General features: G+C 32.8%; 2 protein-coding genes across 6 annotated transcripts in view; one reads left to right on the forward strand and one right to left on the reverse strand.

Annotated features, from left to right (window-relative positions):
* The window catches only part of LOC145248092 (uncharacterized), a 32054-nt gene extending 29888 nt beyond the window's left edge, over nucleotides 1–2166 (forward strand). For 2 of the 3 annotated variants that reach the window (XM_080109881.1, XM_080109880.1), the window contains exon 4: nucleotides 1642–2166. In XM_080109881.1, the coding sequence (XP_079966007.1) occupies nucleotides 1642–2102 (461 nt within the window). In that variant the 3' untranslated portion in view covers nucleotides 2103–2166. The remainder of the gene's footprint in view (nucleotides 1–1641) is intronic. The other variant, XR_013863325.1, reaches the window with a different exon arrangement.
* Nucleotides 2167–2323: 157 nt separating this feature from the next.
* The window catches only part of LOC145248091 (uncharacterized), a 79447-nt gene continuing 62748 nt past the window's right edge, over nucleotides 2324–19022 (reverse strand). For 2 of the 3 annotated variants that reach the window (XM_080109878.1, XM_080109879.1), the window contains 3 exons: nucleotides 17121–17288; nucleotides 15085–15213; nucleotides 2342–2576 (listed from right to left, as the gene is read on the reverse strand). In XM_080109878.1, coding sequence (XP_079966004.1) covers nucleotides 2434–2576; nucleotides 15085–15213; nucleotides 17121–17288 — 440 coding nt within the window. In that variant the 3' untranslated portion in view covers nucleotides 2342–2433. Of the gene's footprint in view, nucleotides 2577–15084; nucleotides 15214–17120; nucleotides 17289–19022 lie in introns of all 3 variants that reach the window. The other variant, XM_080109877.1, reaches the window with a different exon arrangement.

A 19022-nucleotide genomic window follows, 5' to 3' on the forward strand; every position in this document is an offset into this window, starting at 1 on the left:
TATTAAATAGAGAAATAGTCAACCACCTCAGCAGGAATAACCTTCTTAGTGACACACAATATGGTTTTCGCTCTGCAAGATCTACCGCAGATGTGCTGACGGTTATATCCCACAGGATTAGTGAATCTCTTGACAAAGGCTTCCTTTCTAGGGTAATTGCTCTTGACATATCAAAGGCCTTCGACAAGGTATGGCATAAGGGTCTACTTCACAAGATTTCCAGCTACGGTATAACTGGAAATGTTTTCTCAATCATTAAATCATTTCTCTCCGATAGGCTCATAAGAGTAGTGGTAGATGGACAAAAATCGGAGGCCTGCAATATAAATGCTGGAGTCCCTCAGGGGTCAATCCTGGGCCCAACTCTCTTCCTGATCTCCATCAATGACCTCCCTAAACACATACTTAAATCATTCGTTGACATCTATGCTGATGACACGACCATCTATGGCAACACATCAAAGGCTGTAAATGACAAAGTTCTCTCTGATTCTCTCTCCTCTGATCTCGAGCGCGTGGTTCAGTGGGGGAAGATGTGGCTGGTTACCTTTAATGCATCCAAAACCAAACTCCTATCCTTACATCATCAATGCTCTGATCCCCATCTGGCATCAATTGTGATAGATGGCTCTCGTCTGGGTGAGGCCCCGTGTTTTGACAAGCTTCTAGGTTTGACCTTTACTCCTGATCTGAAATGGAACATGTACATCAAGTCTGTTGGCAAGGTTGCTGGAAAGATGGTGGGATCCTTCTACCGCTCCAGAAGATATCTCACTACTGATGCAATTCTCTATCTATATAAAAGCTAAGTACGTCCAAGGATGGAATACTGTCGCCATATCTGGGCAGAAGCTGCTAAAAACAGCCTATCCTGCCTTGACAGAGTACAAAATAGACTTCGTGGCTTAGTGAGGGATGCCCTTTTCTCTACCCTGCAACCTCTCTCCTACAGAAGAGACGTTGCGAGCCTATCCTTGTTTTATCGTTATTTCCATGGCAGGTGCTCGTCTGAACTCCAATCTCTTGTCCCCCCTCGCCAATCTTTCATGAAAAACACCCGTCTAGCTGAATCCACTGTGAAAAATTTTCCCCACTTTTTATCTGTGCCTAAATCATGAACAAAGCTTCTTTCTTAGAAGTGCACGCCTGTGGAACTCTCTTCCGTCTGCCTGCTTCTCACCGGACTACAACTTGGATGTCTTCAAGTCCAACGTTAACAAATTCCTAATGAACCGCCCCCTTAAGTAAACACTTCATCAAATCTCCACACTAACGTAATGTACTTGCAATAACCCTTATCCCTGAGTGGCTTCCGGGCCTTGATAAGTGGTGATCACTGTGTAAAAAAAAAAACAAAAAAAACGTTACGTTGAAAGCGTGACGTATTGCTTGGAACTGAGAGAATACATTATTTAACACAATTTACGGCGTCAGTGAAAAGGAGTGATGTTGTTTTTTTTCTTTAGATCACAATAACTACAAGTGTTAAAAAGCGATAAAAAGTTGTCAACTTCTGAAGTCGTTAATCATAAGCTGTTTAATGAATCTACGTTTGATATATTGCCCCCCCCACCTTTTTTGTCTTTTGCTCAAGAGTTGTCACTAATTTTAATAATTTTATTCTTTTATATTCTAATCCAGACGACCTACGAAATCCCCCCAAAGAGGAAGACGAGGAAGAAGAGGAAGCCGATCGCGGTAGATCAATACATGAGAAGCAGAGACTTCAAGGGCGTCAACAGCAAGGCAACAGCTATAATAAATATGACAAGAAATCTGCACTAAAACGCCCGCTAGAACTAGAACGAAGCCGCTGGGAAACTCCTTCTACTAATCAAGTCCGACCCCAGTGGCATCTGAAACGAATACCACCAGAAATTACTGATTGGAAACCATCTGGCAGCGGGGCTGAAGCTTATCTAGACGTTCGAGTGGCTAATACAAGTGCTAACATCACGATGATGAAGAACTCATTGCAAGAAAAGTTGAACGAGACATTACGAGATTTCAATAGCAGCGCATCCTCAGCAAATCATACCCACTACTGTGTGTACTCAAGCCTAATCTACATGGTTGTTTTTATTCTTTTATCCTCTTCTTAATATCTTCGTTTCACATATTTAGCAAGTTACTTAAAATAATAATAAACTTTAATTCATCTATGAACTGTGTTTTCCTTGTGTGTATTATACGTGTTTTTGAAGCTAAAACCTAGTGTTAAATATCCAGGTGCACACGTTGACAATATGCAAGAAACAAGGTTTAGATAAAAAAAAAAAAAATAGTGACGGTATGCGAGAAACAGGGTTTAAATAACGAAATATTAAGCAAGTAGCAACAGAATAAGACTTTATTGGTAATACAATAATGAAATATACTTTGGCATTTTTGTTTTACTATTTGTCAACGTCTGTCACTTTTTGTTCTTTTCAATTATTCTTCATCGATGCTCGTTGGCTCTGTGCTTAAAATGGTGGCTCCAGCTGTCATTATGATAAAGGACAATGTCGTCAGGTGACGTGAACTCTTGTTTTTAGTGACCACCAAATAATCAAGTTCTTTATTTTGTGCGATTCCTATAAAAAAAAAACAAAGGCAAACAAATATTGAGACGTTTATGGAAATCTTTCTTTTTTTTTTTTTTTTTTTTTTTGCATAGGCATCACCACTTATCAAGGCCAAGAGGCCACTCGAGTATAAGGGTGAAAGAGTGTAGAGTAGTCAAAAGGACAATATAGTAATCGTTAGTAATGGAAATTCGGTAAATTTGTTAACTTATATAGAACGGCTCACCAAAAACTTGTTTACGTTAGACTTGAAGACAACCATATTGTAGTCAGCTGGAAAGCAGGAAAACAATTCTAAGAAAGAAGCTTTACTCATGGAATCTACGTTTAGGTTTAGGCACAGATAAAGAGTGAAGAAAATTGTTGATAGTGTTTTCTGCTAGACAGGTGTTTCTTGTGAATGTTTGGTGAGGGGGTACCATAGATTGGAGCTCAGCCGAGCACTTTCCATGAAAATAACGATAAAGCAGAGACAAACTGCCAAAATCTCTTCTGTGAGAAAGAGGTTGCAGGGAAGAAAAAAGAACATTCCCTACGAGGCCACAAAGTCTATTTTGAACTCTATCAAGGCAGGATAAGTCCTTTCTAGCAGCTCCCGCCCAAATGTGGCAACAGTACTACATACTTGGACGCACCTGGCTCTTATATAGATAGAGAATTGCCTCAATAGTGAGATATCTACTGGATCGATAGAAGGATCCCACCATTTTTCCAGTGGCCTTGGCAACGGATTTAATGTATGCGTTCCATTTAAGAGTAGGAGTAAAGGTCAAGCCCAGAAGCTTATCAAAACATGAGGCCTCCCCAACACGAGAGCCATTTCTGCACAGAAATCACTTTTTCCATTGCTTCCAACATAATAGATGTGCTGAGACTAAAGCCGCTTTCAGGACTGCCAGCAACCACTGTATAAAAGTAATAAAGAACGCAAGAGAGTTGTATGCTCAGTCTGTCAAGTCCAAAGTAGTGGAGCAGCGGCTTGGTACCCACCAGTTTTGGCAAACAGCAAACAGAATCCTGAACAGGAGTGTGTGCTCTATCTCAACTATCATAAATGGACCTGAGGTAATCTCGTCAGCATCAGAAAAAGCCAAACTCTTTGTCAAGAACTTTGCAGCTAATTCTACCCTTTGCGACCAACCTCCAATATTTCCTCCTGTATCAGAAAACACTCTATATGATATACAAATATCTGTATGTGATGTTGCCAAGCTAATAAAAAACCTTGATTCCAGTAAAGCAACCGGCCCTGACGGTATTCCAATTATAGTACTCAAAAGACTTCAACCTGAACTAGCGTCCATCTTTACAAAACTGTTTAAACGTTGTCTTAAGGAGAATTGTTTCCCATCACCCTGTAAAATCTCATCAGTATGCCCTGTATTTAAGAATTCAGGTGATCGCTCATCTCCCTCTCAGTACAGGCCAATAAGTTTCCTGTGCGTCATGAGTAAGTTACTGGAATTTGTGTTAAATAGAGAAGTAATCAACCATCTGTTCTGCTAGATCTACAGCAGATGTACTTACAGTTATATCTCATAGGATTAGCGAATCTCTCGACGGAGGCTACCTTTCTAGGGCAATTGCTCTTGACATATCAAAGGCCTTTGATAGAGTATGGCATAAAGGTTTACTTCACAAGATACGGTATAACTGGAAATGTCTTCTCAATTATTAAATTATTTCTCTCTGATAGGTTCATAAGAGTAGTAGTTGATGGGCAAAATTCAGAAGCTCACAGTATTAATGCTGGAGTCCCTCAGGGGTCCATCCTGGGCCCAACTCTCTTCCTGATCTACATTAATGATCTTCCAAGTCACATCCTTACATCATTCATAGACATTTATGCTGATGACACTACTATCTATGGTAGCACATCTAAGACCATAAACGACCAAGTTCTCTCTGATTCTCTCTCCTCTGATCTCGAGCAAGTGGTACAATGGGGAAAGAGTTGGCTTGTTACTGTTAATGCATCTATAATCAAGCTTTTATCTTTACATCATCGCCATTTTTTTTTAGTATGGTTGTGGTTAGAATTAGTGTTACTTGTCTTGTTTGATATGAAGTAACCAAATTTGGGCTAAAAGAAAAAACTGTCCATAATTTAAATTAAAAAAAAAAGAGATTTTTCATTTAATAATAGAACAACAAAAGAAAACATTACAGGAAAAATTTCTCTACAATTTAAATAAATAAAAAAATGAAAAAAATTTCTCTACAATTTAAATAAATAAAAAAATGAAAAAAATTTCTCTACAATTTAAATAAATAAAAAAATGAAAAAAATTTCTCTACAATTTAAATAAATAAAAAAATGAAAAAAATTTCTCTACAATTTAAATAAATAAAAAAATGAAAAAATTTCTCTACAATTTAAATAAATAAAAAAATGAAAAAAATTTCTCTACAATTTAAATAAATAAAAAAATGAAAAAAATTTCTCTACAATTTAAATAAATAAAAAAATGAAAAAAATTTCTCTACAATTTAAATAAATAAAAAAATGAAAAAAATTTCTCTACAATTTAAATAAATAAAAAAATGAAAAAAATTTCTCTACAATTTAAATAAATAAAAAAATGAAAAAAATTTCTCTACAATTTAAATAAATAAAAAAATGAAAAAAATTTCTCTACAATTTAAATAAATAAAAAAATGAAAAAAATTTCTCTACAATTTAAATAAATAAAAAAAATGAAAAAAATTTCTCTACAATTTAAATAAATAAAAAAATGAAAAAAATTTCTCTACAATTTAAATAAATAAAAAAATGAAAAAAATTTCTCTACAATTTAAATAAATAAAAAAATGAAAAAAATTTCTCTACAATTTAAATAAATAAAAAAATGAAAAAAATTTCTCTACAATTTAAATAAATAAAAAAATGAAAAAAATTTCTCTACAATTTAAATAAATAAAAAAATGAAAAAAAAATTTATTTAATAATAGAAAAAAACAAAAACAAAATCATTTTGCAACATCATTCGGTTTTCTCATCTAGAACAATCATCCGTGGACTTAATATCACGATCTGAAACTTTCGGTAGAATCCACCTTAATCATAAAAACTATTCATTAAAAAAAATTTACAGCATTATTCGGTTTTCACATTTTCTTTTATTTTAACGTTACAAAATATGTAGCTAAATCCTATTCAAATTCAAATATACATACTAACCACGTGACGCACATCAACAAGATTTGACTTTGATGCAACTGTCAACAAGATCGGACGTTCCGTTTTCTCCTGTGGACCTTAGCATCACTAACAAGAATGAGGAAAAAAGCAAAACGCACAAATTACAAAGTTGTGTTTGTTTAACAATCCACAGAGATTAAAAAATAAAAGTGGTAAAATTTTTTTCAATATATAACAATATATGTTACCGTGATATATATTGGGTGGGTTTCTAACAGTATTTTGTACAACTTTTTAGTTTTAACTCATTTTCCAAACTTTGAATTTTATGAGCCAATTCGCGGCCATTTTTCTTGTTCTAACGTAACGTTAGACACTGTATGTTTTTCGAACCGATTAAACGTTTTAAAGTTAGCAAAACACTAAAAACATTCCCAGATAAGTAGAAGAGTAACTTATCTTTGATAGCATTTATTTGTTATGTATCTGAATTTTTGGCCACTTGTTCGAATCTGTGTTGATTGTAAAACAAACCAACAGATTCTTCTCTGATTAGGGTGGATTCCACGAAAAAATCTACAAAAAAAAATGATTTTCATTTTTCATTTAATAATAAAAAAGATTTTACAGCATTACTTCGTTTTCTAAAGTTTTTATTTTTAACGTTACGAAATAATGCTTTGAAACGATGTGAACGACTTCTATTCAAATCAGTTTGATTCAGCTTCACCAACAGAAAAAAGAGTTACGAAAACAGGAATACAAAATAAGTTGAATCTGCTGACGTGTGTACAAATTATAAACATGGAATTGAGTCTATGAGTTTCATCTCGTTTCTAGCAAAGGCATTGCTAGAGACGAGAAGAGAGAGATATAAGGTTTTATCACCTAGACATATCTCAATTTCACCTTCTCTGAACAAGGATAGATACGACATTGATTCATCTCGTTTCTAGCAAATCCATTGCTAGAGACGAGAAGAGAGAGATATAAGGTCTTATCACCTAGACATATCTCAATTTCACCTTCTCTGAACAAGGATAGATACGACATTGATTCATCTCGTTTCTAGCAAAGCCATTGCTAGAGACAAGAAGAGAGAGATATAAGGTCTTATCACCTAGACATATCTCAATTTCACCTTCTCTGAACAAGGATAGATACGACATTGATTCATCTCGTTTCTAGCAAAGCCATTGCTAGAGACAAGAAGAGAGAGATATAAGGTCTTATCACCTAGACATATCTCAATTTCACCTTCTCTGAACAAGGATAGATACGACATTGATTCATCTTGTGTCTAGCAAAGGCATTGCTAGAGACAAGAAGAGAGAGATATAAGGTCTTATCACCTAGACATATCTCAATTTCACCTTCTCTGAACAAGGATAGATACGACATTGATTCATCTCGTTTCTAGCAAAGCCATTGCTAGAGACAAGAAGAGAGAGATATAAGGTCTTATCACCTAGACATATCTCAATTTCACCTTCTCTGAACAAGGATAGATACGACATTGATTCATCTCGTTTCTAGCAAAGCCATTGCTAGAGACAAGAAGAGAGAGATATAAGGTCTTATCACCTAGACATATCTCAATTTCACCTTCTCTGAACAAGGATAGATACGACATTGATTCATCTCGTTTCTAGCAAAGCCATTGCTAGAGACAAGAAGAGAGAGATATAAGGTCTTATCACCTAGACATATCTCAATTTCACCTTCTCTGAACAAGGATAGATACGACACTTTGATTAAAAGAACCATAGTTAGGTTACGGCCATGTAGTTTTGTATCCCACACTACCAACCAAGCTCCAATCTCTGTCTCATTGTCACAGTGTTGCATCCTATGTCTGTTTTGCAAGTATTTTAACAGAATGTGCTCTAATGAACTCGTAGCATGTATGCCTCATCAATGTTAATACCCCTGACTAACCCAACAAGCAGCAAAATCCCACCCCTTCACTGTTGATGTCCCTAGATGTCAGAAAGATTTCTACTCTAATAGTTTCTTTCCTTGAACTGCTTGATTTTGGAATTCTCTCTCAGTCTCCTGTTTCTCTGACCATACTAACATACAGAAATTTAAGTGTAATGTGAACAGACATCTCGCTGCTCAACTCCCTACACAGTGCCCCTGTAGATATGGCCTCAAATAGTAGACCCTTACGCCCAAGTGGCAATATGCCTTATTTGAAGTAAATAACAGTAAAAAATAATAAATAAATAAATAAAATCCTCTTGCTTTGATAAGTTTTTAAATAAATAAATTATTTAATAAATAAAATAAAAATAAATAAAATAAAACATAAATAAAATAAAATAAATAAATAAAATCCTCTTGCTTTGATAAGTTTTTAAATAAATAAATTATTTAATAAATAAAATAAAAATAAATAAAATAAAAAATAAATAAAATAAAAAATAAATAAAATAAAAATAAATAAATAAAATCCTCTTGCTTTGATAAGTTTTTAAATAAATAAATTATTTAATAAATAAAATAAAAATAAATAAAATAAAACATAAATAAAATAAAATAAATAAATAAAATCCTCTTGCTTTGATAAGTTTTTAAATAAATAAATTATTTAATAAATAAAATAAAAATAAATAAAATAAAAAATAAATAAAATAAAAAATAAATAAAATAAAAATAAATAAATAAAATCCTCTTGCTTTGATAAGTTTTTAAATAAATAAATTATTTAATAAATAAAATAAAATAAATAAAATAAAAAATAAATAAAATAAAAATAAATAAATAAAATCCTCTTGCTTTGATAAGTTTTTAAATAAATAAATTATTTAATAAATAAAATAAAAATAAATAAAATAAAAAATAAATAAATAAAATAAAAATAAATAAATAAAATCCTCTTGCTTTGATAAGTTTTTAAATAAATAAATTATTTAATAAATAAAATAAAATAAATAAAATAAAAAATAAATAAAATAAAAATAAATAAATAAAATCCTCTTGCTTTGATAAGTTTTTAAATAAATAAATTATTTAATAAATAAAATAAAAATAAATAAAATAAAAAATAAATAAAATAAAAAATAAATAAAATAAAAAATAAATAAAAATAAATAAATAAATAAAATCCTCTTGCTTTGATAAGTTTTTAAATAAATAAATTATTTAATAAATAAAATAAAAAATAAATAAAATAAAATAAATAAATAAAATAAAATAAATAAATAAAATCCTCTTGCTTTGATAAGTTTTTAAATAAATAAATTATTTAATAAATAAAATAAAAAATAAATAAAATAAAAAATAAAATAAAAATAAATAAATAAAATCCTCTTGCTTTGATAAGTTTTTAAATAAATAAATTATTTAATAAATGAAATAAAAAATAAATAAAATAAAAAATAAAATAAAAATAAATAAATAAAATCCTCTTGCTTTGATAAGTTTTTAAATAAATAAATTATTTAATAAATGAAATAAAAAATAAATAAAATAAAAAATAAAATAAAAATAAATAAATAAAATCCTCTTGCTTTGATAAGTTTTTAAATAAATAAATTATTTAATAAGTAAAATAAAAATAAATAAAATAAAAAATAAATAAAATAAAAAATAAATAAAAATAAATAAATAAAATCCTCTTGCTTTGATAAGTTTTTAAATAAATAAATTATTTAATAAATAAAATAACAATAAATAAAATAAAAAATAAAAATAAAAAATAAATAAAAATAAATAAATAAAATCCTCTTGCTTTGATAAGTTTTTAAATAAATAAATTATTTAATAAATAAAATAAAAATAAATAAAATAAAAAATAAATAAAATAAAAATAAATAAATAAAATAAAAATAAATAAAATAAAAATAAATAAAATAAAAATAAAAAATAAATAAAAATAAATAAATAAAATCCTCTTGCTTTGATAAGTTTTTAAATAAATAAATTATTTGATAAATAAAATAACAATAAATAAAATAAAAAATAAATAAAATAAAAATAAATAAATAAAATAAAAATAAATAAAATAAAAATAAAAATAAATAAATAAAATCATCTTGCTTTTATAAGTTTTTAAATAAATAAATTATTTAATAAATAAAATAAAAATAAATAAAATAAAAATTAATAAAATAAAAATAAATAAATAAAATAAAAATAAATAAATAAAATAAAAATAAATAAATAAAATCATCTTGCTTTGATAAGTTTTTAGGACTGATCTGCAATCCAGACTTGAAATGAAAAACTTACTTCAAATCCGTTGCCAACGTTGCTGGAAAAATGGTTGGATCATTTTACCACTGCAGAAAATAAAAATACCTCATCCCTGACGAAATCCTTTACATGCATAAAAGTCGAATATGTCCTAATATAGAGTACTTGTTACCACATCTGGTGAGATGCTGTTCAGAGTACACTTTCTTGCATTGAGAGACGACAAAGCTGACTTTGAAATCTAGTGAGGAGGGATCATCTTCTCTTCCCTGTAGCCTGTAGCAACAGGAGCAGATATACTCACGGCTTAATATTTTGAATATGTTTGTAATATAACATCATCGTTGATTGGTTGTAGCGATGAACTTCCTTTCTATCTTGGCAAATCAAAGACCACCATTCAGGTGAGTTGAGGCAATTCTTTCTCTTTCTTCACAGATCTTGGACTGACAACAACAACACGTAACACGAAATAATCCCCAACTACTCCCTTGGGATGCAATAGAACCCACTGGGGCCCGGGGTTCGACAAAGACGTGAATACAAACATGGCTACCTCCGCACACAGACGTCAATGCGGTAAACACATGAACTCTTATTCTCCCACAGGACTCTCTAATCTGTTGTTCTTGTCCATACATGGACGCACGTTTCTACTACTAACTTCAACACGCATCCATGAACTCTTTCTTTCAACAGGTCTGCCTAATCTTTCATCTACGTCCGTGCATATTAACTCTTTCCATAATTAACTATTTCTGTATACAAACTTTCAAACGAAGATAATCAATAAAGTTAATTAAATGTCAGAATGAGACTCTCGTATTTCCTATTCTTCAGCTTCTTCCTCACAGAAGAGATGCTGTTAGCTTTTTCCGCTCCATGGTTATTTTCATGGAAGATGACAAAAACTCGTTTAGCTACAACCACTGTCAATAATTTCCGTTCTCTCTCTATCTAGACAAAACTAAACGGAATTTCCATCAGCAAAGTTTCTTTCTAAGAATAATCTGGTGTATCCTCAACTGATATGGATCACATCTACTCAAGCTGTGCCAGGTAAGTATGCGTTGCCATTAGAGGCAGCTTAAGATTGTTAAAAGGTTGGTGCAATGAGGATGGAGATTGGAATTCTAAAGTAGCATCTGTTACCCAGAAAACTGAGCTAGCTTGAAATGAAGAAGAAAAAAAAAAGTTACCAGAGTTCCATTAAAAATACCAACATCTTCTCTACAATTATATGGTTGATTATAGACAAGGCCAACCAGAAGGCTCCCTTTTTATTAACTGCTACACCGAGGTGAAGGAGAGGGCGCCACTTCATTCCCAAGATTATTCCACTTGCTCCTACTATAATGCTGAGTGTTTAGCAAGGGGTCATCAAGTACCATTTTTTAAAAAGTTTTTAGTAACACTCAACTGAGGATTGAACCACGATCTCCTGGCCCATTCGCAAACACTCTTACCATTATACCCAATGGACTGGTTAAAGCTAAATAGCCGACTATAGTCGAGGGCAACTTGAAGGTTTCCTTTTCATTAGTTGCTACACTGAGATGTAGAGGAGGCTGCCACTCAATTCCCAGGACTACTCTACTTGCCCTCGATCCCCCAGGAATACTAAGTATTTAGCAAGAGGTCATCAAGTATTATTTTTAAAGAGTTTGATTTGACTCGACCGAGGATTGAACCCTGGTTTCTTGGCCCATTAGCAAACGCTATTAACATTATGTTAAATGGGCAAATTAACTCAACTTTATTTAACAGCTTCCTTACTGCAGGGACTCAAAAATGTAAGGCAAGTTGGTTTAGTAGGCAGGCTTTAGTGATAGAAAGAGTTCCATCTATTCCTGCCACAACATAGCAAGAAGAGCTGTTTTTTAGTGTCATGGCTCAATTGTGTCTATTTTGCAACTGCTTATATTTTAGCACCAAAGTTAGGTTTGGCAGAAATTAAAATAGCTATAATAGAGTGTAGATGCGTGTATGGCAGCAGCAGCAGCAGCAGCAGCAGCAGCAGCAGCAATGGCAGTTGTATGCAAATAACCGAGCTGTGTGCGAGTAACGTTACAGTGAGAAAGACTAAAATGCAGGACAGAGAGATGTGTTACATATGTGAGCCGAAGGTGACAGGAACAGACCCATTCTAAACATGGTCGGACAAAGACATGTACCACATGTTGAACACGGCAGAGTCTTGTCTTTTCGATTGACTAGTCTTAATTTAAACCTTCGCCACGTCCGGTTTGGCGATGGATGCAACGGCAAAGACATCACATTTTGTTCTTTTCACATTCTTTTCCTCCTTTGCTGTACAGGTTTGAGACTGCCTGCCTACTACCACTTTTTTTTTTGCTCAACACACACCTCCAAACATCGGGCATCCAGGCTAGTTCATTAATAAAATTCACCATCCTTACTGTATTCCAACAATATTTGGTACAAGTAAACTTCAGTCTATGACTTGTCCACCAATTTTCAGTCTTAAATGTCCAATAATCAGTTTTATGGCTCCACTCCAATCCATAAAAGCGAAATTGTCTGTCTATCTGTGTATAACTCTTCTCACACACATGTGTGTGAGAAGAGTTTTGAATAAGTGACAAGACATTATTCTGGAAGTACCTGTACATAAATGTCTGTTGTTTTAATTGAAAAAAAGTGAGTCGAATTCTTTCCTTGTCTTTGTTTCTTTGTGACTGTCTGCATACAACGTGTGGGTCCCGAGTGTTGACATGTAATGACTACATTACAGAGTTCTGAATTTTCGAATTGCTCAATGTATTTATATGCAAGTTTTAACATGTCTGTTTTAGCCAACCGAACTAAAACTTAATACTATGCAAGAGACTGCATATAAATACAAAAGAAAACGAATCTCAGTTATGTAACTGCTACAAGATGAAAGCTTTTGATGATGCCTGGATCATCAAAATAATTGTTGGATGTACTGAAAATTCATTTGACTGAAATAAGTGAACTTGGCATCGACACACACCTGGGTGCAAGATAACAACATAGTATGATAGATTGTCAAATAAAAAATAAATATTCATTGGAATCACCGACATTTGATCCATAATTATTATCAGGTTGCTGCATAAGTTCTCGCCGTTTCATAAAAGTTTTTATTCTAAAACATGTTTTGATATTTGGAAAAGCGTTATATATCAACAGAAAGCACGTATTCTGTTCTACAAGATAATCGTCATCGTTATTTTGCTCATATAATTTTTTCTCGTTTTTCAGAACCGTCAAATAGATTAAGTAGATAAAAAATTACATTTTCGACACCTCCTTCCTTTTGCCTTTAATCAAGGGCAAAAAGCGAGTGAAATGACCAAGGATATTTGTACCGTATATGGAGAAAACGCTATAGCTGAGAGAACTGTTCGAGATTGGTTTACCAGATTCAAACACAGTAATTTTGACTTCAATGACGCTCCTCGTTCCGGAAGATCAATCAAGGCAGATGAAGACCAACTCAGGGTTCTTTTGAAGGAAGATGGCCATCAGACATGTAAAAAATTGGGTAATTGACATGTAAAAAATTTGATTTTGCGACAATTTCACGCCACCTTCAGTCGATGGGATTCACACAAAAACTTGGAGCTTGGGTTCCACACGAACTTACTTTTGCTGTTAAAATTCTTTGATTTTCTTTAAAAAATGGCGGGAACTTATGCAACAACCTCATACATGGCTACATTGACAGCGCAATTCCATGTGGTCATTGCAGGTGATTTAAGATTTTTATAAAAACTAACAACCTGAAATTGATATTATCAGTTGGTTTTCTGATTTGAGTTCAAGTAGAATCATCTGTCGAATTCCTGTATGTGAATCTTCCTCCCTCACTAAGCAGCATTTCTTCATGCAAATTGCAAAGTGACAATTTAAATATATAAGTGAGAATGTGTGTGTGTGTGTGTGTGTGTGTGTGTGCGCGCGCGTGTGTGAAGACACTTGTCAAACTATATACTCAACGAATTTTTGGTCTACAGACTTAAAATTTGGTATATAGGGTATTCAGACATATGAAAACTTTTTAATCGGTTTTCATCCGGAAAAAAGGACTGCTAAGGGGATAAATTGAAAAATTGGTACTTGAGGGAGATCATCGAATTTTTATCTTTTTGGCAGCTGTTTCACGACTGCGCATGCGTGAATCGTTCACATTATGTTAATAATAAGCTGGCCTAATGGTTATCGTACTTAACTCACTGTCTTTAGGTTTTGGTTTCGATTTCAGTTCGAGTATTCTTTTTGACTTACAAAAAGTAAACTGTTTAGAAAGAAAACATAATACTCGCATAGACATGTCTCAGTTTCTTTCTGTTTTTTTTTACTTCATTTTTTTAAAGGAATTTAACGTTACATTTAATACCGGGCAACGCCGGGTATATCTTCTAGTAATCTATATAAATAAAACAGTAGATGTATGTATGCGTGTGTTTAGCCGATAAACTCTTAAACTACTGGTCACATAAGATTGAAATTAATAGGAAATAGTAATCATACACCTAGAATGGTTTATAACGAGTAAATTTTTTGTTTGGATGGATGAATAATGCGCACGTATATATGTCGGCAAGTTGAAATCAACTTGCCGACATATTTTTATTGGGTTTATGCATGTGAAAATTCAACCATAGAAGTGTTTTAATTTTAAATCTTCCTTACAGTACATGATAGCAAATTTTTCATGAAAGCATAATCTACATGGGTCGTCTAGGTCTCTACAGGTGTTTGCTTGTCTTACTATTTTCCATTCAACTACCGGCGAACGGTCGCTTTCCTTGAGTTCCCAGTATTTATTTGCTAGCTTTGTTTTCATATGGTGTTTTGTATTGTTGAATGTACTTTTGTGGTCATAATATCGAGTTTTGAAATCTAAGGTAGTCAAACGTACGTAATATTACTATATATATATATATATATATATATATATATATATATACATATATATATATATATATATTGGTACTATGATTTGCCTTGACTGTCCGATGACGTGTGTGATAATGATGGCACTTAATTTTTTACTAGCGATACTTTCTTAATAAAGCTGAGACCAGCATATCATTAAATAAAACTGTTCAACAAATTTTCCACCCCGACAAATCAATATGTTCATCAGAAAAATAAGAATGTATAAAAGAAAAAAGTATATACCTAAAGGTTTTGTATTGCACAAACGTCCACGGCAAATACACCAGACTTCCAAGTAGTATTTGTAACATCCGTCCTTTGGGGTTGGCACAGGAAATGCATACACCGAGTCTGAACAACCACGGAAAACAACTATAAATAGAAAGTAAATGAGTGTAAACATACACGCATGTATATGTGTGTATGTGTGTGTGTGTGTGTGTGTGAGTGTGTGTGAGAGAGAGAGAGAGAGAGAGAGAGAGAGAGAGAGGGAGAGAGAGAGAAATTCCATATACAGTTGCCATCTTTCCCTTTGTTCAGCCGCCCACGCATTAGTGGTCGCTTGTCATTGGTTTAAATTTGAATAAGTCAGGTGATTTACTTGGCACGCTTTTTGTATCATGCTTTCATTTTCAGACTAGACAGAACTCGGCATGGGGATAGACTCAACCCCAGCAGCTCCCACTGGAGGGAGCTAAGACAATTCGTTCATGAACACCAAACAGTTGGTGAACAAGGGATTACATCTCTACAAGCAGAGACAACTTTATACAGCTGAATCTATCCAAATTAAGGATGACATTCAATAACTGTGCTTCATGCTTATTTACCAAACATCGGATCTTATCTCAATTGTTCTTGAGTCCTAAGTGGCTCACATTATGCCTAATTATAGGCGCCAACATTTCCGCCGAGTTTACCATGAACATCATGGATCCTTTCGAAGGAACAACGAACTAACATTCCGACAATAGGAATTCATACTAAAGGCTCCATGCGTGTGGAAGCAAAACAGGCCACCATTTTGCAAAAGGACAATATCAGAACCAAATAAACTTTCATTGCTGTTACTTGTGAATAAATTTTCAGTTTGAAAAAAGTATGGCTTTTGTATTTGTGGATTCTTTTGCTTCTGCTGGGAGGAAATTGGGATGTGAGAAATAATTTCTCACGAGAGAGAGAGAGAGAGAGAGAGAGAGAGAGAGAGAGGGGGGTAACTACTAATTCAAAACAAAAACCGGATCCCGTATTCAACACGTTGAGGTCTTGTTTTTTGAAAGGTAGTATCGGATGAACACTGTTGGTAGTATCTGACCAACACTGGCGAATTTTTTAAATTATTATTTCTGTTATTACGAAGATAATTCAATGAAAAATTAATTGTAAAATAGAAACAATATTCTTTTTGTTGTTACAAAGAAAATACGATGAATAATTATAGGACTTATTATTAAATTAATTTAAATTTAAATCCAAAGAAAAAAAAAACATTCATAAGTAAGTTTCATGAACAACTATTTAGTTTTTGAATAACAAATTTTCATTGGCTTGCCGTTTCGCTACCTTCCCGCTTTTTACACCAGAAAATCCCAATGATAGCACAGTTCGGTACTTCTACAGCTTAAGCAAGAGATTAAAAAATGAAAATATTGCAAAAAAGTTATATTGTACGTACTCGTTACGGAATAAAGTTTTCATATAAAAAAAAAAAAATCACTTAATTTGATCAAGTAGTTGTTTTTTTTTTTTTTATTACAGAACAAAATCAAATTTTAATGAGATTGATCGTATTGTCGTTATCTGCTTATTTCTGGGAACGAGGAGGAGGCACCTTTAAACGAAAAAGGGGATTAACAAAGGACAAACTAAAAAAGGGATTAAGGGGGGGGGCATGGAAACTGTAAAATAAGTGAAAAAATTAAATATTTATCTAGGTATTTTTTTCTCGCCATGTTTCAAAATAATCTCGGCAAATTTTGACAAATTTTAAGCGGTTATTGGAGTTACCTCCCCTGGCGATAACTCCCGATCCGCGAAAAACACGATCGATCTCATTAAAGTTTGAGTTTCCTCTGTTAAAAAAAAAACAAACTACTTCATCAAATTAAGTGATATTTTTGTATGAAAACTTTATTTCCTTACGAGTACGTACAATATATAACTTTTTTTTTTTTCAATATTTTCATTTTTTAATGTCTTGATTAAACTGTACAAGTATCCACAGTTCTTATTCTGTATAAGCACAAAAAAAAAAGAAAAAAATGTCGCCTGTTACTTACTTCCTCTATAGCGAACGTCTGTCTTGACATAGCAAGGACCAGAACAGTTGCTTCTGTAAATTGTCGGCCCGGCATTTATGTGATCGTTTCCAGGACAGTTCTCATTAATTGTCCCTGCAAATGAACTCTGGCAAATATAGCACTGGTGGGGAGCATCTTTATTGAGATCTGTTGATATAACAAAAGTAAAAAACGAATTCTGGTAGTGTAATGTAGTGCCGCCTCTGGCTCAGCTAGTGCATTTTGGTGATAGTAACGCTGTGAAAACTACCAAGAACAGCACAAACAATTAATATACATGTAGTTTGAATTGGCGAATGAAAAAAAGATGGATAAAAACATGAAGCTTATGAATGGATCACTAGTTAGCAAGTACTAACTCAATGGCAGAATTTTAAGAATGTAAACGAAACAACATAATTTAACGAAGGAAATATATTTATATCAGAGACAAATAGATATTATTATAAATTGCAGCAAATAGATGAAACAAAAACGCTGAAGTAAATCCAAATAAAGGCAGACGGATGACGGGTATAATTAATTCTCCAAAAGAAGAGTTCTATACCAATTACAAAGATTAAAATCATAATATAATTTTACCAAACTTTATGTTTAGAATCCTTATTCTAATTTTGATCAAAATCCATGACAGGATATTGATTAGAGAAAATGTCTCAAAATTATGGCTTAAATGTAAAGGGTCTTAAGAAGAAATTGAAATTCAGAAAATTTTGCTTAATTTATGTCAGAGTACTATGGATCCAATTTAATACGAATTTGAAATATCTGAATTTTCAACTGGGGGGGGGGTGCTCACATTATATTCCTAAACTCTTATCATAAATACTCGAAAAAAATAAAAATAAAATTTGGCGAATATTTATTAATTGATGATTAATATCTCCTGTGAAAATTTAAGGAAAAATATGGAGGTATTTGAATTTGGATAAAATACGCTCTTTTCATATCCTCTGCATGAAACTAAATATAGCTCACATAAGAGTACGTGAGTACCTTACGTTTTATTAGCTGTGTTAAAAAATTCAGATCCTGGATATGGCCTTAAACTATATCCGATGGTGAGGCCTCAGCTTGCGGGCTTTGGGGAGTGTGGAGCCACCCTTTAATTGCCATTGCCTCCAGGTCCACTCTGACCTGGAGTGGTAGTACCTGTTAGGGTCCCAGCTATGGGTTAAATAGAAACCGACTTGAAAAAAAAAAAAATATTCTATTAAAAAATTTTTCTTGAAAATAACTGGATTCGGCATTAAATAACCTAAAAAGGGTTGATATGCTGTAAACCAACCAACCAACCAATCAAAAATTCATCGTTGGTTAATTAGTTTAGGAGTAAATCCTGTAAATACAAATATATATATGTAATTTTATCTAAATATATATATGTAAGTGTGCGCGTGCGTGCGTGTGAACAAATATATATATGTAAGTGTGCGCGTGCGTGCGTGTGAACAAAGCTGACATGGATAAATTTGCTGCAGAAAAATGTAGTTTTTCAAATAATTTCACAGAAAATGCTTGCTTTTTAATACTATAGCCAATGAGTATTTCCAAGGCATAGTTATTTTTATCCTCGCCCCCAAAATCAACAGAGATTAGATCATTCTTGCAATGATCCGGTCCCTATTGATTTTGTAGTGGGAAGTTCTGTGTAGTTCTAGGAGGTCCACCATCCCAGGCTTTGCCTTCTCTCTTTGTGAAGGTGTTCGTTTATTGCTAATCACCTGAAGCACCCTTACCGTGGAATACCGAGTGCCCCCTCCTCACTGCGCTGACTTCTCAATCCCATTTTCTGGCCCTGGTGTCTAAGTTCTTGCAGCGGGAGAGAACTAAAACTCCCCCCCCCTCCCACTTCCAACACCCTGTTGGAAATATAATAGT

The sequence above is a fragment of the Euprymna scolopes genome, chromosome 26 (genome assembly GCF_053919585.1).
Source record: "Euprymna scolopes isolate OS-2025 chromosome 26, ASM5391958v1, whole genome shotgun sequence".
NCBI lineage: Eukaryota > Metazoa > Mollusca > Cephalopoda > Sepiida > Sepiolidae > Euprymna > Euprymna scolopes.